The sequence below is a fragment of the Ambystoma mexicanum genome, chromosome 7q (genome assembly GCF_040938575.1).
Source record: "Ambystoma mexicanum isolate Mex_15411 chromosome 7q, UKY_AmexF1_1, whole genome shotgun sequence".
Classification (NCBI taxonomy): domain Eukaryota; kingdom Metazoa; phylum Chordata; class Amphibia; order Caudata; family Ambystomatidae; genus Ambystoma; species Ambystoma mexicanum.
Window position 1 is genome coordinate 520,031,867 of NC_090941.1, and position 25,950 is coordinate 520,057,816.

General features: G+C 48.2%; 1 protein-coding gene across 2 annotated transcripts in view; it reads left to right on the forward strand.

Annotated features, from left to right (window-relative positions):
* The window catches only part of LOC138527836 (purine nucleoside phosphorylase LACC1-like), a 144,553-nt gene that overhangs the window by 24,344 nt on the left and 94,259 nt on the right, over positions 1-25,950 (forward strand). For both annotated transcript variants that reach the window (XM_069639138.1, XM_069639139.1), the window contains exon 2: positions 7,984-8,585. In XM_069639138.1, the coding sequence (XP_069495239.1) occupies positions 8,015-8,585 (571 nt within the window). In that variant the 5' untranslated portion in view covers positions 7,984-8,014. The remainder of the gene's footprint in view (positions 1-7,983; positions 8,586-25,950) is intronic.

Sequence of the window (25,950 nt, forward strand, 5' to 3'; positions counted from 1 at the left end):
TTTCTCCACAGTTGGCCAACTCTCTCTAATCCAGCATCAAACCAGGTTTGATATCTGGCATGTTTGGGGATTTTCTCGCGGATCCCGGGAGACCAGAGGTGGCTCAGGGGGGAGGGCCATGTTGTGACTCCAGTCATGCCCTTTCCCTTCCTCCAGATGTTCCACATAGTGCCCAATATCGGGTGGTCACGCAGGCGTCTTGTAAGCTTCGATCTAGGGACCCATAACCATTCTGCGAGGGTCACGTGGACCAGGTTATCATTGTCTAGCTGGACCCATTGAAGGTCCTTCCTGTCCCGTAGGTGTGGGACCAGGATTCTCAGTTGTTGCCTGATGGTACTTTTCTATATCGGGAAGGCCAACTCCTCCCAGTTCCTTTGGAAGTATCAGGATATCGTGCGGTATTCGGGGGTTTCTTTCCATCCCAGAGGAATGCCAGTATGGCTTTCTTGACCGACCTGTCTAAAGAAGTGTTCCGGGATTGTGATGCGGAGGACCTGGAATGGGTATAGGAAACGTGGAAGGGTCACCATCTTGATCGCGTTTAGGCGTCCCCTCCAGGAGATTGTAAGCGGCTTTGAGGGCGATGAGAAGTTGGGGGAAGTTTGCCTCGTAGAGCTGTGCCAGGTCTCTTGTTATGTTAATCCCAAGGTAGCGCAGTGTGGAGTACTCCATGGTCGGGCCCAGGTGTTCGAGCTCTATCTGTTGCTCTGGGGAGGACTCATGGAGTGGAAAGAGGATGGATTTGGTTCTATTGATTTTAAAGCCAGAGAGTGTTCCGTATTACTCTATGAAGTGGATCGCCCGTGGGATTGATGAGAGCGGGTTTAGTACATGGAGCAGGATGTCGTCAGCGTACAGGGCCAATTTATATTCTCTACCATTTACTCAGATTCCTTTCACGGCGGTGTCCGCTCGGGCGAGTGGTTCCAGGGACAGCGCAAAAAGTATCGCCGAAAGGGGGCAACCTTGTTTCGTTCCTCTAGTGAGCGGGAACCAGCGAGAAAACTGGGAGTTCACCATTACAGAAGCTTTCGGGGTCGTGTAGACAGCTTTAATTGCTCGTTGAAGGGTGGGGCCCAGGCCGATTTGCTTCACCGTGGCCTCTAGGAAGTGCCATTCGACTTATCAAACGCCTTCTCGGCATCAATTGATAACAATGCTGGCATATCCGGGGATGTTTCCGTCTCGTGTATTAGGTGGAGGGTCTTGCGTGTGGAGTCTGCACCTTGTCTACCAAGGATAAATCCAACCTGGTCATTATGGATTATCGAGGGCATGTGTGACTCTAGGCGTGCAGTGAGAATCCTTGTGTAAGTTTTGGCGTCAATGTCCAAAAGGGATATCGGTTGATATGAGGCACAGTGCTTAGGGTCCTTTCCTTCTTTGGGGGTGACTGTTATTAGTGCTTCTGAAAATGATTTGGGGGCCACACCGGAGTGAAGAATGTTGTTGAAGAGGTGAACCATGAATGGGAGTAAGGCGTTCTGAAAAGTCTTGCAGAATCCTGCTGTGTATCCATCGTTCCCGGGAGCTTTCCCGGCTGGGAGTCTTTTAATTGCGTCCTCTACTTCTTCCGCCGTGATGGGAGCGTCCATGGCTTGTGCGATGTCCGACGGGAGGGACGGCATGGATACTTTAGACAAATAGTCTGTGATCGCTTCTCCGTGTGGTGCAGCCTGCGAGGTGTAGTTTCTCGTAAAAATTTGCGAAAGTTTAGGGGATATTGGGCGGGCGATGGTCATGGGACGTTTCTTCATCGTATATAGTAGGCACCCAACGCTCGCGGTGCTGGCCGCGGAGTCTTGCAGCGAGTAGGGCCCCGGGCCTTATTTCCGTGTTCATAATGTTTCTGTTTCAGGCATTGGAGTTCGTGCACAATGTCCCCTGTTTCCAGTTACCGTAGTTCTTCTCTTTTGGCAGAGGCTTGTTCAATCTTATGTAATCTATCGGAAGTCACAGATTGGGCCATGCGGTCTAGTTGGGTGATTTCACTTCTGAGTTTACTTTCTATGAGTTGGCGTTCTCTTTTCTTCGCTGCTCCCTCCCTGATGAGAACTCCTCTCCAGGTGGCTTTGCCTGCCTCCCAAACTGTGTTTGTGGAGATGTCACCCGTGTTGTTTTGTTGGAAGTAATGGGTGATGTCTTGCTCCAGTTGTTCCCGGAAGATTGGATCCTTAAAGAGCGATTCATTACAACGCCATTTGGAGCTCTTCCGAGGGAGAGCCATTTGGTCAAGAATGACTGTTACCATATTATGGTCCGACCACGTAACCGGGGATATGCTGGATTCTATCATTGCTGTGGTGAGAGTATACATAATCGATCCTGGAGTACGTAGCGTGCGGTGTCAAATAAAAGGTGAAGCCTGTTCGAGTCGGGTTCATATGTCTCCATGCGTCTGTAAGATTGTAGACGTCCATCAGGTCTGCAACCCGCGAGCGGGCACCGCCAGATGGGAAGGTCGCGGAAGGATTGCCTGCTTGCCTATCCACCTCTGGATCCATCCAGGTGTTGAGGTCACCTCCTAGGATCACTTCACCCTCCGCTTCGGTCATAACCTTGGGGGTCGTTTGTTGGAGAAACTGGGATTGGCCAGTGTTGGGTGCATACACGGATGCAAGTGTGATAATGGTGTCTTGTATCTTGCCAACCAACACGATTGCTCTGCCGCTCACGTCTGACCAGGATCTCAAGAGATCAAATTGTATTGCCTTGTTGATCAAGATGCCCACTCCAGCTTTCTTCAGCGGGCCGGAGCCCCAATTCTCTGTGCATAGTTTGGGGTATAGGACCCTCAGTTCCTCCCCTTTGCAGTATCGGGTTTCTTGTAAGAAAAGTTCATCTAAGCTTGCTCTCTTGAATTCTCGGGATACCAGCGATCTCTTGGTGGGGGAGTTGAGACCCTTGACATTGAGTGTGCCAATTTTAAGAGTGCCGTGCCTGTCACATGATTCGTTACGACCGTTGACCATTGCTGAGTTCTGTAGGTTCGATATGCACGTCGCATCGTCTTTTGCGATTAGTTGCCGCAGTGGAAGTATATTGATGAGTGTTTCGAGCCATACAGGGCCTCGAAATTTCGTTCGTCCCACCCCACTCCCTCCCTTTTAGAGTATGTGTAATACCCATTGTTCTCAGTTCTAAGGTGTAGTTCTTTTCCGTGAAGAACTGAGTTCTGGTGTCGATGGCGTCCGTGTGGGACCAGGTGCACGCAGCCGGCCCACCCGCGAGGGTTGTAGCCACGCGACCCCCCCATCTTTCGTGTTACCAAACTAACATTTTGAGCCCCCTTTCCCCCCCCCCCATTTAAAGAAATCAACATCAACATCAATTACAATTTAACAAGCAACAACAACTGTTATGAAAAGGAAACTGTTAGGATACGTGCAGTTTCTCGGTTCATCGTCCACCAGCCAGTCATTCGTTATGGATCGAGTGGTGAGCTCATTGTGGGCAGGGTCTGGCTGCTATGAAGTATTGCACTATCGCAAGTTGCGGAATCTCTGACCCGTAGGTCCTGGATGGACCTCTCCAGGACGAGAGTTCAGTGCGTATTATCTAATTTATTGCTGTCCGGGGTATCATTAGGACGTTTGTATTTTCTGGATCCCTTGACTTTTTTCCTTTTCGGGCCCCGAGGCCCCATTTTCGCTCTGTCCTGTGATGATTCGTCATGTGATTCCTCTCGTGGGTCAGTGCCAAGGAGGTCTGAAATACAATCTCTAATTTCGTCCTCGGAACGGAGCGTTATCCGCCTGCTTCCATGCTCGAAGGTGAGGGAGAAAGGGTATCCCCACCTGTATCTCGTGCCTTGATCCTTGAGCCATTTTGTTAGGGGGCTGCAGAGGCGTCGTAAGGCTAGGGTAAGCGATGAGAGGTCCTGGAAGATGGTTATTTGAGCTCCTCCAAGAGTGAGGGTGTCACCTGACCTGGCCTTTGTAAGAATTCTTGCTCTGTCTTGATATCTATGAAATCTGGCCAGTACAGATCTCGGCCTCCTGACGGGCCGCCAGCTCTATGTATCCGTTCTATTGTGGGTTCATCAACATTCTCTTCAGTGACTAGGATCCTGATAATGTCGTGTATGGTTTGTTTGAGGTCTTCTGTTTCGCCCTCACGTTCCGGAATCCCAAAAAATCGCAGGTTGTTACGCCTTTCCCTGTTTTCCAAATCGTCAATTTTCAGTCGAATGTCCTCTCTCTTCTCTATGTTGAGCATTCCGAGATCCAGTTGGGTCTCCAACGCATCGATCGAAGCTTGATTATTTTCGACGCCTTCTAGTCTCTGCTCGATGCTATCAACCCTTTGGGTCATTTTGTCGATCTTGCCTCCTAGATTAGCCCCCATATTTCTGATTTCACTTAGGAGGGCGGCTATGTCTCCCTTAGTGGCGGCCGCTCCCGCCTCCGGGGTCTCCACCGACATTTTACAGTTGGTATCTGGGTCCGGATGTGGAGGAATGTAGGCGGATCTGGCAAGTCTGCTTTTGGTGCTCATATGATGTGTGGGTGCGAGGAGGCACACGCCCCTGGAGTGGGGGCCCTACCCTCTGCACCGAGGTTTCAAATCATTGCTGGCGTGGATTATAGGGGAATGTCTCGGGTGTCCCGTGAAGCCGAGGTATTCCGTTGGGAGGAGGCACACGCCCTGGGTTCAGGGGCCCTACCCTCTGGTCGTGTCACTCTCTCTTCGCGTTGGCTCTTGATCTTGGTTCTCTTGCGATGTCTGAGGCGTCGCAGCAGTTATATGGTTCAGCGGCTAGGTCCCGGCGAGGCTATGTCGGGGGAGGTTCAGGGGTGAACAGCCTGGGTCCCAGCGGGGGTTCGGAGGGAGCGTATACAGGAGGGCACACGCCCCAGGAGTGGGGGCCCAACCTTCTATATTGGCCTCAGTGCGGGGGGCGAGTTCTTTGCCAGAGTCGCTGGAGACCTGGTAGGGTGGTTCAGCCAGGTTGGTGGAGCCGTGCCCCAGGCACGACTATGCATCCAGAGGCGCCTGGTGTGGAGCACTTGGTTGGGGGGGGGGGGTAGACTCTGTATCCTATCCTTCAGGTGCAGCAAGGGCTTATGGCACCGTGCGTTGTCCTGGGGGGAGGGTCAGTATGTCCCCTGCGTTGCGGCGCGGGCTGCCCTCGTGGATTAATGGGTGGTATTGGGTCAGGTGGGCCATCCTGAGTCTGTGGCTGGTACACGTATGGGGACGTGGGGCTCAGTGGTGCCTGGGGGTGGGCCCAATTTGCCACAAATGACTCTTCCGTGGCGTGTCTTGGCGGCCGCCACACAGTGGTGGGCCGGTTCAACGGACCGTGGGGTCGTGACCATGGTGGATTACTGAGGTCCTCTAGTGGAGGGAGACGGTGGGGGCTAAGCTGCCCAAGCGACACCCGTGAATTCCACGTGGGGGGTGCGGCTGGCGACAGGGAGTCGGGCACGCTCCAAGTGAACAAGTTAGTCAGCAGGGGGAGGAGGAAGTCTCATCCCTGCGGGCTGCGTAACACTGCCCGCGGATGGTGTCAGGGCCGGGAGCGCCTCCACAGGGACGTGTCGCAGGGGCTGTGGGGAGGCCACACGGATTGCGGGGAGAGGGCACTCACCCAGATGGTCTTTCGCTTCGGTGCGTGCAGGGTCCGGGGCTGCACATATGCCTCGGTGCAGGGGATAGGAGTGCCCGCCTCGCGTTCAGGGCGCTCCCAGTCCACGGAGGCTTCAGGGCAAGGCGGGGAGGGAACAGCCGGTAAGGGGAGCCGCAGCACGGCTCGGCAACTCTACCGGAGAGTGATGGGCGGGGCCGGCCTTCCTGGGTCTCCCGCGGATGCAGTGCTCGTCCAGGACGCTGCGTCGAAGGCCCGGAGAGGGAGGCTCGGATCGGGGCGGTTTTCAGGGAAAGACCGCACCGATTCTCCCCGGGTTTTCGCTCAGTGGGTGTGGGCCGGGTTCATGAAACTTTGGCCGTCATTGTTGTGCGGGTTGGGGGGCCAAAAGTGGGGCCTCAAGGCACTTTTGGGGGTCTGAGAGACGGAGCTCACACGGAAGGGATCCGCGTCCGTGCGCCCGCTGGCGGCCGTTCCCGCAGGCTTTTTTTATCCGTCCCATGGGACCTTCGACCACTGTTGCCCTGCAGGGGAGGGCTCATAACTCCTGAGGTAAATACACCTCAGAAACATACTTGCTCCTCCATTTTGCAGGCCAGAAACAAAACCTGCAAGCAGAATTTGTTCAGCCTTTGTCAGCTTTTATTCCTCTCCTAGGGCGAATCTTTGGTGCTGTTTTTAGTTTTGGTTCCAGGATCTGCACTTCGAATGTCTATATTGTGGCTGAAACAATATGAAGCCTATATTATTATTCCTATGTTTGGAACTCCTATACGCTACGATCCCCAGAATAAATTTCAGTCAATTTTCCAATATAATATGGTTTCTTTATTTTGTATATTTCTTCATGTATTCATTTCATACATTTATACATCTGAACTATCCACATTGCATAATTCCATTGTGCACAGTTTTGTGCTTTATGGTTTACCATGTATTTGATTATAATATATTCGTTCCATAGTTTGTAATATCTTTTTGCACACAGCTTTTGTACTTTTTTCTTCTATTTTTAATATGAGAGTCTACTAATCTCCCAACAAGTGTTTCCCCACAGCTTTGGCTGTGGTTCCTCAGGGCAGCAAGGCAATTACCTTGTTGTAGGTGACAACCTTTGGAAAAGCAAGAAGATTCAACATTACCAAAATGCACCTCTAAAAGTGAATGACTAGCACAACATAAATACCTACAAAACCAAGAAACTGAAACAAGGAATCTCTCCTGACGAACCACAACCAAAGCTGTGGGGAAACACGTGTTGGATTAGTAGACTCTCATATTAAAAATGGAAGAAAAAATTACAAAAGCTGTGTGCAAAAAGATATACAAACTATGGAACTATATATATATGTGTATGAAATCAAATAAAATACAGGAAAACCATAAAGCACAAAACTGTGCACAATGGAATTATACAATGTGGATAGTACATATGTATGAAATGAATACATGAAGAAATATACATATACAAAATAAAGAAACCATGTTATATTGGAAAATTGACTGAAATGTATTCCGGGGATCGCACCGTATGAGTTCCAAACATAGGAATAATAAATACAGAAACAAAACCTGTTTGTGTACAAAATGGATGAACGGGTAATTTAATATTCTGTTCCGGTTTATATTTCTTTTCACATAAAGGGGGAATTAAAAATATAGAACATGTTTAGACCCACGCACACGGACTAATAACAGTGTTTCCTAGAGACCGGAAAGAACAAACGCACATTGTTTCTTCCACACAAAATATAAAGGCAGGAACATTTGAAAAGGAATATGCATAATGCTTTGGACTGTGTGCAGTCCACGCAAACTTTGGAATCGACACTGAGGCAACCTTGTGCATCCCATCTACGGGAGCCCAAAATTAAGGTGGCAAACTGAAAATGTATGGCGGGTTACACGTAAGAACTGATGTATGTAGGGTTCTTAGAACAGCCCAGCACCTGGTGACACTTGCCACATATGCCGCAAAGACAGACCCGAACTGCTGTTTGTGTCGCCCATTGACGGACTAGTGAATATTTGCCACAATGAGCACTGTTGTGGGAATCGTGCCAACACAGAAGCCTGCTTAAAGGCAACTCCACCCATGCCTGTAGGCCCGACCTTGTTCCTATCTTCCAGTGGAAAGATGCCAGTTAATTGTGTGTCCTTTGAGTTGATTGCAAGGGAAGAAGGCTCATTGGGATTGCTGCTATTGCCACTGTTGCTGACTAACTCGGGCAAAGTGCAAGAAAGCTGTTGAAGCCTCAGAGTGGGGGGGTAACGTGTTTGTTTCCAAATGTGTGTTTATAGTTGCCACCTGATGTTGGTTCTGTTTGGCGGGGGAGTTGTAATTTGAAGCATGTTTATGAACTAACACACACTTTCATTTGTACTTCCAGGTTTCCTTGTAGCTGCTACTGTTTCATAAACATGACCGAGGCGGTGTTGATTGATATGTTCAGCACCGAGAACAATGGGAGAAAGCACTCTATTGAGCCCCTTTTGCGCCGAGCAATGACCATTGTTGGAGAACAGTGCGCAGTTGAAGACCTTTCTGTTTACATTATGTACTGCCAGACTTTTGGGTGTGATACAAATGATGCCAGAGACAGTTTCCTGCATGCCCTCCGTTGCTTCCAGGGTCTGAAAAGAAGAATAGAGCTGGTCAGCAATGCGAGCGTTGCGGCCACTCTGTACACAATTAAACAGAAGCTTGACCAGAAAAACGCCAGCGTGGTAAAAATCATCTTACCATTGCAAAGAAAGGCTGCAATGCAGGTGTACGTAAACTCTCTGTTTACCGAGGTCTACACGATTGGGTTTGAGATCCTGTCGATGGACAGCGGGGATAATAATCTGCAGCCGTCTGTAGGGCAGCATTGTGAGTCGGACTCTCTCACGGGCCAGCAGCTGGACCTCATCAAGAGTGATATTCACATGCACCTGGGGAGTCTGCGTGCTAATGGGGAATTTACAATCCTGAAGTCTTCCTTAATACCGGGTAAGTCTGAGTGGTCTGGATACCTTTGCTCAACTTATTTTGCGCACCTACATTTTTGTTAATTAATCCATTGAGGTGTGGGGTGTACATGTTTGGCCCAATCTTCACCATTGCACCTGCTTACAAGGGAGAAGCCCTTCTTCTCAAGCACTACCCTTCTCCCCCCAAAAAGGTTCTGGCGGGAGATCTGAGTTTTCACCTAATGAAATTCAGTATACTGATGAGTTGTGTTTTTTGTCCTGGTTTTGTATCTTACTACCCAGAAGAACGGAATGCTGTTCTTCATGCTCGCTTTGTCATTTTTCTCAGTTCATTCTATCGACCTCCTGGTCAGATCACCTCTTTCTTCTCTGAGTTTGTAGACCTCTCCTCCTCCCTCTTGACCTCAATCACTCAACTCCTCCTTCTTGGTTACTTCAACATCTTTTTCCCTGTTCCTCGTCTGTACTCTTTCGTGAACTTTGCGATTCCCTCTCCCTTTCTACCCTCCCCTCTGGCCCGACTCACATTGCAGGGCACACGCTTGATGCTTTGATCTCCTCTGACCTCCCCCTCGCCATCCCTCTGACCACTCCTCTCTTCTGGAGCGATCGTTCCCTCCTCTCCTCCCATCTCACCCTCTCTACGCCCCAGGCCAAGCCAATCCCAACACTGCCACCTACCTTCCCGGACATCTGGCCCATGAAACGTGTCAGTTGAGGCTTTCGCAGCCACCTTCTCTTCTCCTCCTCCGGCTGACTCGCATCCTGACGCAGCCCTTTCCATGCTCTACTCTTCTATCTCTGATACTCTTGGTACTCTTTCCCCTGTCATGAGGATCTGCTTGAAGCCCAAAGCCAAGTGCAATTTTTGGTATGACTCTGACCTAGCTACCCATAAACGTAAGTGCAGGGCCACTGAGAGGAAATGCAGGGCTTCTTGGTCATCCTCTGACAAACTGGCTTGCCGTCTGCTCCAAAGGCAATACCGACACTCTGTCCATACTAAGAAGAGAGCCCACATCCAAGCCCGTGTCTCTGCAGCATCTAACAACTCAGGCGAACTCTTCAAAATCTGCAAGGAGCTGGCCAACCCTGCTGCAGTCTCTACCTCTCCTTTCGCCTCGCAGGCACTTTGCTTGGCCCTTGCCTCTCACTTCATTGCTAAAACCCAGGACATCCTGTCCACCCTCTCATCCCCTCCCCCTCTTCTTCTCACTTCTCCTTCTGCGAACTCTGGCCCTCCTGCAGTCCCCCACCGCCCAACCCTCTTTCTCTTACATTCCTCTTCCCCCCCCCCCAACAAGGTTTCTAGCCAAGTTTGATCTGTGAAAGCGTTTTCAAAACAGGTTCTCCCATGCTCTTTCAAAACCATCAAGGACCACATTGACACCCTTGCTCCCTCACCTTAGAAGCACTCTTTTGTGCACCCTCTTCTCAAGAAACCCAATGCTGACCCTTCTTGCCCAGTAAACTATCGCCTGATCTCCATCGCACCTTTTCTGGGCAAACTCCTGGAAAAGCTAGCCATCTCACATCTTAACCTCCACTCTGATTCTGTTGGTTGTCTCCATGACCATCAATCTGCCTTTAGAGCTGCTAGAAGCACGGAAACTGCTCTCCTAAACATCCGTGAAGACCTACTCTCCAACCTTGACTCTAACATCCCTTCTGTCCTCATCCTACTCGATCTCTCTTCTGCCTTCGACATGGGCAACCATACCATTCTGCTCAACCGTCTCTGTGACAACCTGGGTATCACTAATTGGGCTCTAGTCTGGCTGACTTCCTTCCTCTCTGATCGACCCTCCCAGGTCCAACTTGGGTCCCTCCTTTCCTCGATTTCCCTCTCTACCTGCGGTGTTCCCCAGGGGTCTAACCTCTCTCCCTGGCTTTTCAACCAATACCTGGCAACTCTTGGCCATCGTATTGCCTCTCTCTGCTCCAACTTTAAGTGCTATGCAGATGACACTCGACTCCTTTTTTAGGCTTCCCTCTGCCACCTCTTCTCCTTCTCTCATCTCTGACTGCCTGTCTGCTATTCAGGAGTGGTGCGCCTTAATGCCAGTAAGATGAAGATCCTCCTCATCGGCACACCTTCACCCTCCTTTCCTGTCACTCTCTGGCCGGCCTCCCTTGGCCGCCCTCCTACCCCACCTGCGGGGCTAAGAACCTTGGGGTCATTTTCGACTCAATGCTTTCCTTTTCTGCTCACTTATCTGATGCAGTGGCGTAGCACAAACTGCCCCCCCCCCCCGTGAGCCATGCTGAGGGCCCCCACACCCCCAACTCCACAACAAATCATGGGTTGTGCCACACTCTGGGCTGGCCTAGATTATCACGCTTGCACGATATGCATGAACGTACTGCTCAAGGGGTATGCCACACACTGTACTAGGAGATAGATATAAATGTGTTTTAATGCCATATACAGCACACTTTCTGAGAAAATTTGGCTAAAAAGCCAGCGTGTTTACAAATGTTTTGTAGGGTAACACTGATCCAATATATGGAAGTCACCAACTGTGCACAGGTACATGAATGCTTTGCTATTAGAAATGCCATGCCACATTGAAAACCTGTCCCACTGGCTGTACAATGTAGACCAGTGTAGACACGTAATAACATTACAGTAAAGCATGCCAGGCCAGGCCACATTAGGCATAACTAGACTGGTTGCACCAAAATGCCAGCTGAAACAATAACACTCATCAAGAAGAGAGCACACATTCAAGCCTGGGTCTCTGCGACCGATAACAACACAGCCAAACTCTTTAAAATCAGCAAGGAACTAGTCAATCCTGTTACCGTCTCTCCCTCTCCTGTTCCCTCCCAGGCCCTCTGTATGGCTCTGGCCTCTCACTTCTCATTAAAACTCAGGACATCCTTTCCCTCCTCTTCCTTTCCCTCTTCCTCTCTCGACCCCCTTTTGGCCATTTCTACCTCTCCTCCTTCTTTCTCCTCATTCTCAAGGACCATATTGACACTCTTGCTCCAACCTTGGCCGATTTCTGTAATCACTCCTTCGCCACTGGAATGTTCCCCTCTCCACTTAAGCACTCTCCTTGTGCACCCACTCCTCAAGAAGTCATCTGCCGATCCTACCTGCCCGGCAAACTATCGCCCAATCTCCATCACCACTTTCCTGGGCAAACTCTTGAAAAAGCTGGCCATCTCCCAGCTTGCTCTCCACACTGAATCTGTGGGTTGTGTCCATGACCATCAGAGGCACAGAAACTGCTCTCCTGAACACCTGTGAAGATCTGCTATCTAACCTTGATTCCAGCATTCCTTCTGTCCTAATCCTCCCTAATCTTTCCTCTACTTTCAACACAGTCAACCACGCCATCCTGATCAATCGACTACGTGAAAACCTATCACGGATCAGGCCCTGGAGTGGCTGACCTCCTTCCTCTTGGACTGCCCCTCCCAGGTCCAACTTGGTCCCTTTCTCTCCGCCACCTCTCTCTCTACTTGTGGCGTTCCCCAGGGCTCCATCCTCTCACCCTGGTTTTTCAACCTCTACTTGGCCCCTTTGGCCCACCTGAACTCTGCCTTCTGCTCTAACTTTCAGTGTTATGCAGATGACACTTGGCTTTCCTTCAGGCTCCTCTCTCGCTCATTCCTGACTGTCTATTTTCGATTCATGATTGGTGCGCCTCCAACAATCTCTACCATAATGCCAGCAAGACGGAGATCCTTCCCAATGGAACCCCTGTCCCTGCTTTCCCTCTCGTCGCCTACCTTGGGCCCTCTTCGTTTGCCTTCCTGCGAGGCAAAAAACCTTGGTGTCATCTTCAACTCCACTCATTCTCTTCTCACATCTCGAACGTCACCAAGAAGTCCCACTACCAGCAGCTCCTACTCAAAGGGACTCTTCCCTTTCTCGAATTTCCCCAGAAGCTCACTGTATCCAGAGCCCTGTTTCCTCTCTAGGCTGGGCTACCGCAACAACCTCTTTCTCAATCTGCCTTCCTCTGCCCTCTGCAACTAATCCAGAACAATACTGTGAGACGTATCCTTGGCCTCAAGCCCAGGGATCGTATCTCTCCAGCCATGAAATATCTCCACTGGCTCCCGGTGGCTGCAAGGATCAAGTTCAAGACCCTTTGCATTGTCCTCAAGGCTTTCTGGGATTCAAAATAGCTTCCTTCTCGAGCCCTTGCCCCCGCTGCCTCCAAATCGCTTCTCCAGGCAGAGAGTGGGAGGTAGATCTCTCTACTCTGCAGGTGTCTCCCTCTGGAATGGCCTCCCTGCCCCGCTCAAACTTGAGCGGACCACCTGATGCTCCGTAAGCAGGTCAAAACTTTCCTCTTCTCCTTTGCTTTCTCTCTCTCCCCTACTGACCTACCTGTCTGCTGTACTGACTGGTTGCTTGACTACCCTCGGAGTCTCACTGAGTCCAGGCTCTTTCTTGATCAGTCACCCTTGCACTGCCTCCGGGCCTTCCACACGCTTAGGGGCTGTAACTGTAACCATACAGTCCCTTGTTCTCCCTGCACTACCCAGAGCCGCGCTGCTCGTACTCAGAGCATTACTGCCCTGTTTTCCCCGCCCCTCTTCCTTGCACTCCCCACCACCCCTCCTCCCTTACCCATTGCATTTGTCATTCTCGCACTTAACTGAATGAGACAAGGCCTAGTAAGATAGCTTGTCTTGTCCTCGCTCTATCTTCCCTCCCTTGTCTTGTCATGCCTAGAAACACTTGTGTACAGGTGTGTTATAAATGACTTGTATCATATCATCATATTTTTATCACAGATGCCCAGAAAAATGTACCATGCCGCAGTAAGAAATGGCTAGACTGGCAGCTCCCAAAGGCCAGTCTGGCCATGCATTACACTTAGCAGGACTGCTTTATCAGAAATGCGCATTTAATAAAAAGTCATACTAAACTCAGGAATGACTAGACTGGCTGCACCAAAATGCTTCTCTGGTCACTAATACAACATTTCATGCCTGCTTAGCCTAGACATGGACAACCATTATGATTTATCGCACAATACCGCCCCCCACACATCCCCCTACCCCAACCTCCAAAATCAGCTCCTTGGCCGGCCAAGAATTACCTTCACGTCCCTCTCCCTTGTCCCAGAGCTTAGGTAAGTATTGGGACAAGGAAGAGTGGGACTATGAGTAATGACGATTACAGGTAGCTAAGTCAGTCATTACCTCCCATGTACCTCATCCCAGTACTTGTGTATGAGGCGGAACAGGAGACCACTCATTCTCACAGCTGTCCATAAGTGGGTGCTCATAACTTCAGAAATAATGTATTTCTTTTTGAAGTCACTCCGACTTCATAAATAAATTATTTCCGTTAAGGACTGAGTCATAACGGAAATAATTTCTTTATGAAGGCAGATTGACTTCAAAAATAAACTATATTTTTTTGAAGCAATAGGGCTCCTCCCACCCCATGGAGACCTGATGTCTCTAAAAAGTCTTTAACTTCCAACAGCACCTCCGCAGAGGTATTCTGCCTTTCCTCTCCTTCCCTGCCAGAAGCTCACTGTATCTCGAGCCCTGGTTCTCTCTAGGCTGGATTACTGCCACAGCCTCTTTCAAAATCTACCTGCTTCTACTCTCCGCCCTTTGCAACTCATCCAGAACAGGACTGCGAGACTTGTCCTGGGCCTCGAGCCTTGGGATCGTATCTCTCCAGCTTGAAATCTCTTAATTGGCTCCAGTGGCTACAAGGATTAAATTCAAGACCCTTTGCATTGTCCACAAGGCTTTCTGGGGCCTGGGTCCAAAATACCTTCAACTCTGCCTCCGCATTTACCTTCCCTTTCAAGCTCTTCGCTCCTGCTCCTCCAACTCCCTCAGGGTCAGTTGTTTTTCAAAGAAACGTGCTGGGGGGGGGGTAGATCTGTCTTCGGCCGGGCCTCTCTATGGAACAGCCTCCTTGCTCCTCTGAAACTTGAGGAGAACCGTCTTTGGTTCTGGAAGCACCCGAAGACCTTCCTCTTTGCTTCTGCTTTCTCTCCTCCTCTCCCCTGTTGATCTGTTCTGCTTGGGCATCGTGCACCTGGTTACCTTCTGATTTCGGGCACTTGCCCACCCTGCTACTCACCCGCATTTACACTTGTCAACCCTCGCACTTTGGGTCTGTATCTGTAACCCTACAGTACCCCCACCCCATCCCCCTTTTTCCTGCAATTTGGGTCTGTATCTGTTGCCCTACAGTCCCCCCCCCCCTTTTCCCTGCACTTATCAGACACCCCTTGCCTGTGCATTAAACCTAGCACTTGCAACTTGCTGGCTGCACTACCATTTGTTGTTGTTTTTCATTCCTATGGTCGCACTTTCCCCTCTCCCCTGCACATTCTCATTGTCAATGGGCCTAGTAAGATCATTGTTTTTGTTCTCCCTTGTTCCCCTCCCTAGCCTATTCGTGCTCTGAAACACCTGTATGAGCACGATACAAATACAATATGTATTTCACCCCTTTTTCTCAACTCATTCCCCTTTCTCCTTTTTGCCCTTATTTCCATTTTCTGCCCTCCTTTTCTCATGTCTTTTTCCAAGCATACCTCTGAAATCCCAAGTTTTTCTTTTAGTTTTTAAAATTTCTTTCCTACCAATCGTTTTTATCCTGTTCGCTGAACATATGGTATGGAACATTGTTATTCATAAAGTGCACACAATATGAAAAACAAACCGTCCCATGGCACTCCACCTGCCACCTTGACACAGAGCACAAAGTGGACAAAATGGCCCTTTTTAGTACTGTAATTTGACGCATCGTTGAATAAACCGCAAACCTGTTTCGGGGTGGGGAGGGGGGTAGTTTGTTTAAGATTGTGCAGCAAAAGTGGTATGTACACTTGCACCCAGAACTTGTTGGTCCTAGGGGTTGTAGGGGGGGTGGCTGAAGTAGGTGCCTGGTTTGGGTTTGGCTAGACTGGTACCGACCTCTGGTCTGGGGCTGTTCTAGAGAGACTTGCATCAGGACAGGGCAGATTACCCGATGGAACAGCCACGTGACTCCCCTCAGAAGTATGGACACCCTCCTAAGGCATATCGGGGGAACCCCCCCCCCCTCCAATCAGGGGTAGTCTTTCTCCGATGTGCGCTGTCACAAAGAACAGGCTCCAAGCAGGCACCTTTTCATAGTAGGAGCAACAAACAGTGCTACAGATAAGACTTGGAAGTGGGAGTATTTTACTCCCTGCTTTGTTAAAGTTGGGAGTAAATGGTTTTTAGGGAGTAAAAATGTATGTCCGATTTCCAGTAAAGGTATTTTATAAGCAAGTAAAAATTATGTTTTAACTGGAAAACTGAAATGTTTTGCAATCATTTTTTTCTTTGCATCTAGTTATTCATGTACATTAAAAGATGCATGTTTACTTCTTCTGATCAGGCAGTTATAACAATTTCTTCCTCTGGTACTACATGCACTACTGGTCCAAGCCTATCCATGAAGCTGTGTGGGTGAAGTCGGAGGGTGGGGGGGCACAGGTTTGTACGTGTCTGTTACCAGTTTTTTGCAAGTAGTTTCCTTTTTTTTTTTTAGGGGGTAAAAGTGTTCGATACTTTTTCGGCTGGCAACAAATGTAGGTGATAATTGTTCGGGCCACAAGTTGTGGGTCTGCAGAGCCCCAAGCTCCAATTCCCTACAGTATCTATCTCAGCTGTGAGGCCTGTCAGTGAATGGTCCGTGCATAGGCGTTTCAAGGGACACTGCTAAACTCTAGATGCTGGTACAGGACTCGTTAATCTCCCTCGGGCCAGGGGAGGAAGGCGCCATTGAGGATATTCCCTGATCACAGGAGAGGATTACCGGAAGATTGCTTGGGCAATACTGGTTTGTGTCAACGGCAGTCCTGCTGGTCTTCAATGCAGTCGTGAAGACTTGATCTCTAATCTTGACTCTTATCTTCCTTCTGTCCTCAATTTCCTCGTTCTATCCTCTGCTTTTGACACGGTCAAACATGCCACACTGCTCAATCGCCTCTGTGACAACCTGGGTATCACCGGTCAGGCTCTGGCCTGGTTGATCTCCTTTCTCACCGACCGACTGACCCTCCCAGGTCCAACTTAGGTCTTTCCTCTTATCTCTCTCTACTTGTGGTGTTCCCCAGGGGTCTAACCTTTCTCCCTGGCTTTTCAACCACTACCTGGCACCTCTTGCCCACCGCATTGCTCTAACTTTCAGTGTTATGCAGAGGACACCCAGCTCTCCTTCTGGCTCCCCTCAGCCACCTCTGCTCCTTCTCTCGTATCAGACTGTCTGGCCGCAATTCGGGAATGGTGTGCCGCCAATGATCGCTGCCTTAATGCCAGTAAGACTGAGAGCCTCCTCATCTAGACTCCTGCTCCCCTCTTTCCTTCCTCTCTCTTGCCGCCCACCCTCTCTTCCTGTTCCTTCCTGTGAGGTTAACAACATTGGTGTCATCCAGGCACATCTCGTCACATTCTGGCTTGCAGGCCAGTTTTGTACACTTGTGACGTCACTTTGCAGGCTCCTTCCCCAAAGCCTAACAGGGTTCATGATTGGCCCCTGAGTAGTAATTCCAGTATAGGTACCGTTTTTTGTTTGTTGTTGTTATAGAGGACAATATTAGTGGATGCTACTGGGTCAGGTGGTAGGCTTGGACCATCCCCGAAAGTTGCTACTTCGAAACTGTTACATTAGATGAGCCCTGTGATTGGTCAATAGCCCCCGCAGCCCAATGTCTGTTCCCAGCCTGCAAGGCACCTGTTCTCATTACATGTTTACTATGTGTCAGCAAGGTGCAACTATGTGTCTGTGGTTATATAATAGTGTGCAATACACTAATGCCATGAGAGCGTTCCATTCCCATCGTACACAGCAGCCTGAGAGTAGCAAGTACTGTCGCAAAGTAGCCGCTGTGGAATGGATGCTTTTTCCCAGCCTCTGAGCCTTGGCCCAATACCAATTTGTCCGAGTCACGTGGTAGGAGACCATCTCTTCGGCCCCAATTACTTCGAATTAGCTTGTATTTTGCAAGGAATATTCTTTGCAGCAGCCGGTGTCACCTTTTGTTCTTGTGTCTGGAATGTCACTCGCAACATTGTGGCCTTGGCTGCCGTTGCTCTTACCGTGGCTATTCTGCTTGTACAGCATCTTGCGGTTTGAGATTTCCTTGAGACGATCAAGGCCTACTGTTCCTAAGGCCTGCACGGCCCTCTAGCAAGTGTTCTCCATAGTGTCCATAGGTCAGTGTATGTCGTGGTTGACCAGGTCCCACGGGTGTTCCTGTTGTTCCCTAGTGTTAGTTGCATGTAAACATCTGCAAGCAGGCGCACACATTCTTCTTGCTTCTTGTGTTTTCTGCATTCCTGTAGCGAGCCCAAGTGGCAAAATAATAAATGTGTAGACAATATGTATATGTCGCTGTCCTCTAACTCGTAGGGCTGTACACGTGTGTTCTTCGTGTAGGTTGGTGTTTGTGTCCCGAATGTGCGGATTGCATGTGTGCTTCCTGTCTATCGCAGCTATGTTGTCGTGATGTCTCTAACGACTAGAGACATTGCTTTATGGTGCTTTTAGTCCAGTCTATTTATGCAGTTGTTCCAACTCTCTCTTGGGTCTCTTTATCCACTCTTGGCAGATTCCATCTGGCTGCTGGGTTGTATGGGTGGCTGTTGGGGTACCTTTCATGGTGGTGATCCATGGTGAGAGCAGTGGGGATTGGTGTAATCTCATACGACCGGCGGCCATGGTGGTGTTGGTACTTTGTCCAGTGGGGTGGTTTTTCGGGAGTGAAGGCAGTTCCGGATTTTCCCTCTTCACTATCAGCTGCACCTTCTCAGAGATATTCTGCCTTTTCTCACTTCCCCCCAGAAACACACTGTCTCCAGAGCGCTGGTCCTCTCTAGCTGGATTATAACAGCCTATTTCTAAATCTTCCTGTCTCAACTCTTCAATATTTACAACTTATCCAAAACAGGGCTGCAAGATTTGTCCTTGGCCTCAAGCCCAGGGATAGTATCTCTCCAGCTCAGCTCTGAAATCTCTTCACTGGCTCCTGTAGCTGCAAAGATCAAGTTAAAGACCCTTTGCATCGTCCACAAGCCTTTCTGGGGCCTTGGATCGCACTACCTCAAACTTTCTCTTCCTACATCTTCCTTCTCGAACTCTCCGCTCATCCACCTCCAACTCTCTGAGGGTCAGACTCCTCTGCAAGCAGATAGTGGGGGGCAGATCTCTTTCCTCTGCTGAGGCCTTCCCCTGGAACAGGTTCCCTGCTCTCTCAAACTTGAGCAGAACCACCTCCGGTTCCGGAAGCAACTCAAGACCTTCCTTTTCGCTTCTGCTTTCTTTCTTCCTCTCCCCTGCTGATGTCTCTGACTGCTCTGCACACTGGTCACCTGGCCACCCACTGAACTTTGGCCAAGACTCCTGCATGTCCAGTTGCCCTTGCACTGCCTCCAGGCTCCTCCATCACTTACGGTCTGTATCTGTAACCCTATAGTCCGAGCCACCCTCAGGCAGCACTTATTGAGTTACCTGCACTTCTCCCCTCCCCCCTGCACTTCTCCCCTCCCTCTTCCCTGCACTTGCGCAATATGAATGACACAAGGCCTACTAAGGTCGTTGTTTTGTCCTCCTGTTCCCCCTCCTTGTCTTGTCGCGCCTAGAAACACTTGTGTACAGGCGCGTTATAAATGACTTATCATATCACTACAATCTTCTTATTTTCCCTTTTGTCATATATTCTATTACCTTGTACCGCGTTTCCTCTTTTTCCATCGTTTTTTATTAAATTTCACAAAATCGTCTTTATATACCTGCTCTGCTTCATCCAAACATTGAACTATTACGTTTTTACCTTCAAATAAACTTCTAGTTTTGCATAGGGACAAGTGCATTAGGCATCCTGCTACCTCATAAGAAAACCTTGGGCGCTCCCACTACGTGTGGTTTGAGAGAGCAGACATAGCATGTGCCATTTACTCTCTCATCCCCTACGCATAATTTCATCGGACCACACATTTTCAGTTAATGAATTATGCTCTTCTTCAGTGGCATGCTGGAAGCCCTCCCCATTCATACTACATTTTCTCCTGTTGTTTTTTTCATTTATTTGTGTGCCACTTTTTTCTTTAAAAATCAAATAACATAAAAGTATTGATGCTACACTAAAAAATATTAACATGACGCTCCACAAAAACTGGAGTCTTTTTCTATGCTACACATTTTCCATCAATACATTCTTTTACTGTTTTTTTTTTTGTTGTAAATTCTAATGGCTATAAAACAAAGTGAAAGAAAGTTCAGAGATACTCCCCATTATGTTGTGCTTTGGGAGATGGTGCTCTTGTCTTTGCGAATGTCAGTCATATGGACCCATCCTCGCCGGCCTTCCAGCTTTACTGCAGTTGGTATTGAATATCTGTTTCAAAGCACTCGAGGAGGGTGGGAACAAGGGGAAAAACAGTCGCTCAGAGCCCTTGAATTTCTGAGATGTTGTCTGCACAGGCAGAATAAGTGCCTAAAAATACATTTAAGTTTGAATACAGTAAATGGGCTTGACGGTGAGTCTGCGGTGTTAGTAGTGCAGTTAAGGGGACTCGAAAAGGGGGAACAAACACGATCTTCAGGTGCGGTGCGTGCAAGTGCACAGACGGTCACGGGGAGGGGGGAGATAAGTGCACCAGGTTGGTCGAGACTGGGGTAGTGCAGAGCAAGCCTTTAGTTTAGTTTATTATTTGGAATGCGCTCCAGACCCGAGGGTATTCGGGCGCAAGGCACAAGGATATTCAAAGCTTGGTTACAACATGTAAAATACATTTGTGTGCAGGTGCCGATTGGTTACATGTGGGCACAATAAGGTTACGATATATACAGGCAGGTACATTGAGGCATACATAATTTTACAAAGCAGTTGATGTGGTTGGTGCATGCAGTGTAGAGCGAGGTGCCGGGCAAACTCGGCAAGGTATGTGCCTTGATGTCGTTATCTTTGAGCCAACTAGTGATGCTCTGGCGGAACTTGTGATAGGTTTGATCGATTCTTAGAGGGGATGGTAGCGAGTTCCATAGGAGTGCTGCCTTGACCTGGAAGCTGCTGCCTCCGATTTTGGCACGTTTGTATCTGGGGACCCAGAGGTAGTTGGTGTTGGCGAGTCTGGGGATTCTTGTGGTAGGCTTCAAAGTGAATCTGTCGGATAGGTAGCGGGGTGCTGCATTGTTTAAGCATTTGTGGGTGAGGGAGGCAGTTTTTAGTTTTATTTTATCGAGTGGAGAGCCAATTGTTGGCTCTTCTGGTGTTAGAGATATGTTCTCTCTTCGGGATTCCTAGGGCTGCTCTCAGCGCATTATTTAGTAGGAGTTGGATTTTTTTGATGGTTTGTTTATTGGCTCCTATGTATAGAGCGTTGAAGTAGTCCAGCCTGGATAAGATGAGGGCTCTGGCTATGGTGATGCAACTGTCCTGTGACAGGAAGGCGGAAGGCCTTGTCAGCTCTAATCAACTTGCATGTATATGCCGTGGCTGAGGCCAAGGCATTGACCTGCTTGCAGAAGGAGAGAGTGGAGTCCAGATAGAAACCCAGATTTTTAACCTCCTTGGCGACAGTAATGATATTGTCTGTTGAATGCTAAGTATTCGGGGCTGAGTTTTTTTTGAGAGTTCAGAGAGTGCCCAGGATGATGATCTCTGTTTTGTCATCATTCAGGCATAGACCGTGGGTGGCCATCCATGCCTGGATGATGAGATATATCCTGTTCACCAAGGCTAAATCCTTGTCGTAATCGCCTGAAAGCGGTAGGAGAATCTGTGCGTCATCTGCATAGTTAGTGTAAGTGACACCCAGTAGGTCCAGATTATTGAATAGGGGCTTGGTAAAGATATTGTAGATGGTGGGTGAGACGCAAGATCCCTGGGGCACTCCACAAGTTATGGGGATGGGGTTGGCTGCTGCCATGGGGGAGAAGACTCTTAGTCCTGTTGGTTAGGAATGATTGTAACCATGCTATGGCTTCTTTGGAGAAGTGAGCTGCCGAGTCCAGGTGGCTGCGTAGGGCCCTGTGGTTGACCAGGTCGAATGCAGCTGATAAGTCCAGGAAAAGGAGAGCTGATTTTCCTTCATCCCGGAGTTAATCTATCTGTGACTTGAGGTCTGAGGGCTGTTTCTGTCCCATGTTGGGGCCGGAAGCCCGATTGCCTAGTTCCTAGTAGAGAGTTGGTTTCCAAGTATTTTTGTATCTGGGAGTATGCCATTTTATCTAAGATCTTTAAGAGAAAAGGCACTGTAGTAATCACATGTAATTCACATGGTCATAACTAAAGCGCAGTGTGGGTTGGGTGTAGGGCCCTGAGGCAAGTGCGAAAGAGGACTGGCGGGGGTGCCGGGACCTGTGAGACTGAGGTACACCAGGCGGCCAGTCAGCAAGCTGAAGGAGTAGGTGGGAGAGCAGGAAAGAACAGAGAAAAGAACAGGGAGCTATTCCAGAAGGAGGCACCTGATGCGATCAGGATCTCCCTCCAAATGTCTGCTTGGAGAACCGGCTCACTCGCAGAAGGTTGGAGGTAGATGAGCGAAGGGCTCGTGAGGGACAGTATTTGCAGGGAGGTGGGTACCAGGAAGCCTTGTGAGCAATGCACAGGGTCTTGAATTTGATCCTTGCAGCCACAGGGAGCCAGTGAAGGAATTTCAGAACCGGAGATGCGGTCCCTGGGCTTGTGGCCACGGATAAGTCTTGCGGTTCAGTTTGGGATGAGTGGCAGAGCGCGCAGGACAGAAGGAAGGTTAAGGAAGGGGCTGTTGCAATAGTCCAACCTAACGAGAGCCAGGGCTCTGGAGACAGTGAGCCGCTGGAGGAAGTGAGAAACCTCGGAGGAGGTGTAGTTGACAGCTGATGTTTATGCTTTATCCCCAGGAGTGTTGTTAATCTCCTTTTTATTAAATCATTATCAAAGTGCTTCCCGTTATCAGAACGAATTTCATCTGGAATCCCCAACTCGGGAATACCTCTCACGAAATTTAGCTGCAGAGCAGACATCATTATGAACACAGGGACAGCCCCAAGCCAATGTGAGAATGGACACACAAATAAAAGCAGGTACTTGTAAGAAGTATCTCTCTTGCATATCAACATAGTAGATATGCAAGTGCCGGAAGGGGCCTTCCGGTCGCAGCAATGTTCCCTGTGCAACTCTCAATGTGTGACCTGGCAGAAATTTCTGGCAGGTGATGCAGTTATTTACGAACTCTGCAACATACTCATACAGATTTGTCCCAAACCAGTCTTTACCTATCGCTGCAGCCACATGCTCTTTTGATACGTGAGCAGGGTAGTGAAGGTGTTCCAGTGCCAATTGTAACAGTTTTCTCGGCATAACAACCTTTCCTGTGCTATCATGTCGCCATACCATGTCAGTTGGGGACAAACAACATCCTTGCCTCTTCCATAGATCTTTTTCAGTATCTGATGCTTTTCCCTGCAACTCGATTATCTGCAATTTTGGGGTTGCATAAAGCTTTCCTGCAATGCATCTTTTTCTTTGCTCACTTTTAATACTGCTATTAGAGGTATTTTTTCTTTTTTGCCAGGTAACAGCACACATGACCCCTCTGGCAGATATGCTGATCAAGGCATAAATTAGTTTTAAAAAATTGATTAGCAGAGTTTGCTAATTAAATCTTGTTTGATTAGCAATTTTGTACAAATATTTTTAATGTCACCAGAAGTTATTTGTACCCAAGACATGAAATGAGCAAAAATACAGCAGTTTTGCATACCACTGAAATAAGACATTAGTGAGCGGAGTCGGGCCTTGCAAAATCTTCAGCTAGACCTGCAGGTCAGGTAACTTAGTTTACCTATTCAACCTAAGAGAAATGCACTCTACCCAAAGGAAGGACAACAAATTTAAAATGTGATTTCTGTAAAACGGTGCATGTCACTACAAACCCACTTTATGTTCAGAACACTGCTGCCACCCAGAGGCCGCCATGCACAGTGAAACCTTTGACATTTTATTTGACATTTACTGCAAACAAAGTAAAAGTTAAATAGAAGTTTCAAACATCTCTTGCAAATGCTATTCGCCCTTCATAAAATCCACATGACTATGCGAGTGGGCGAAAAAGACTTTCCGAGCCTTGGATGAGTGTCTGTAAAATGTAGAAGGTTAGCTGCATGAAGGGACACACATACATAAGATAAAAAGGCTCTGAAAACAGTTTGGCCAGCTGTCTCCTGCAGGTTGCAATATATAATACAATCATCATAAAGCAAAGCGAGCTCAGGAGTCCAACTGCAGTGTTTGGTATTGCAGTAGATCGATGTACAGACTGGATGGAACTATTTATCACTACTTTGCATAAGCATCTAGTTTGCATAGTGTATTCGTTATGTAAGAGGCAAGAAAGACTTGGCAGATTGGATTGCATAGCAGGCAAAGAATTGAGCAAACTAGGTGGAATATTGTAGTTTGTGGTCATCTCACTTTCAGGCTACCTGGTATAAAGCAACAGGGTGATTAGATAGAATGTCAAGGAGTATGGGTTCGCTCATGGGAGCACCAGTTGCAAGATGTATTCAACCTGCAGTTTACAGAACTGGGTTTGCCATCAAAAGCATTTGATCATGTACCTTTTCAAATTCACTTGTCAATATGATGCATCGTCCCCAAAAAAATGAATTGTAGTTGACACTGACATTTAGAACACTAACCTAAACTTTACTGGAGATGATGCAGTGTTTTACAGTATCAATACTGTAATTGTGCATTATGTAACAACTTACATTTTAGGAATGGAATTGCAATATATAAAGTTGACACATAGTGGTCTTTGCCAGACAGGATATTGAAAGCTCAGTAAAAGTATCATCACGATTATTTCTGGTTTGCAATTATTTGAAAAAGAAATTCTTACCTAGCACTCCCACACATGCCTTTGGCACTAGTGGAGGAGATGATTTCTGCTGCACATTCTCTCCATTAGCACTTGTGAACAGGGAAAAAAAGATTGAAGAGAGCACCAAGGACAAGAGAGGAATGCAGGGCGAACTGTGATTTAATAGAGGGCAACTTCAATAGCTAACTTTGCTACACAAGTGCCCATTTCATTAGCAAACCTACAGAATTGCATAGCAAATTGCTATGCGACACTGCTTATTTTATGCCTTGGCTGCTTATTTTGGTGCTCTGTCTGCTCTTTTATTTCCTAGTGAGAAAATCTTGCTCTCCTGTATGGGCTTTGCACTTTATTAATGCTGACTCTACTGGGAGCGGTAACATTTCTAATAGTTTATTCAGTAATTCTGCATGCTGAATGGGATTGCCATCACTTCTTTTAAACCCTCTCCTTTCCCATCTTACTAACCCTGAGTGCACTGTGGAAGTGTCATAGTCCGAATCGGAGAAGATGTTCACTGCCTGGGCTTCTGACCGGTTTAGTGCTTCAATCAAGGCCACCAGCTCTGCTGTGCTGCTTGTACAGAGTAATGGTTTGGCAGTCTCGTCTGTGAGTACGCTATCAACTCCTCCCCTATGTGTACTCCTAGTCTATGCCCCACTACTGCGCAACCTGAATGCCTTGGCCCTGTGGACTGGTCAATGCTTGAACTTCTGTCAGTGAAAATCATGTGTGTCAGCCCTCCACCACCCCCTTCCAATCGCTTCCTCCTTAACCAGAGGGGTTACCTTCACTTCTGTCTATGCATGCTATGCAGTCATGTACATAATCCCCTTCCTCTGTTTTCTCTGCAATGAACTCTGCTGGGTTTATGGTCCTACATCTCACCACTTCTATGTCTGGGTATGTTAGTATTACCTCATACCCTGAAGATCTCTGCGTTGTCAATGTTGATTTTGTTTTCTCCAGTATTGCAAATAATGCATGTTCCATGTACAAAATTACTGGGCATCCCATAGTTCTTGTGTAAGCCTCATCAATTACAAATGCAGCAGCAAGTGCCTGCTCACATGGAAAATGTCACCGTATCACTGCATCCAGTGACCCACACTAATAAGCAAGTAGCTTGTGTCCCTGTCTCTTTTTCTGTGTCAATACTGCTGTCATTACTTTTCCGTCTGAATGTGGGAACAGGTGATACAAAAAAAAAGTACCTCCCATTTCAGCTGTCCATTATGTGTTTTTCTGTGCTTCTTTTAGTGCTTGCAAACATGGCCTGGTGTATGTGGAATAATCAAAAACCTATGCTCTCCAGTAAAAGCCCAAGTACTGCTGCATCTCTAACTGTTTTTGCTTGTGGGGTTTTGTGTATGGCCTCTACTCTTTCTGCTGTTATTTGTCTCCTGTCTGCTGACACAATCTGACCCAAGTACACAACCTCTTTTTGACAGCATTGTAATTTCTCTATCCACGTTGTATCCTTTGCCTGCTAGCAAAGTCAGCAGTGTCACCAAGTTCCTTCTGCACTCCTCTTCTGTTGGACTGCA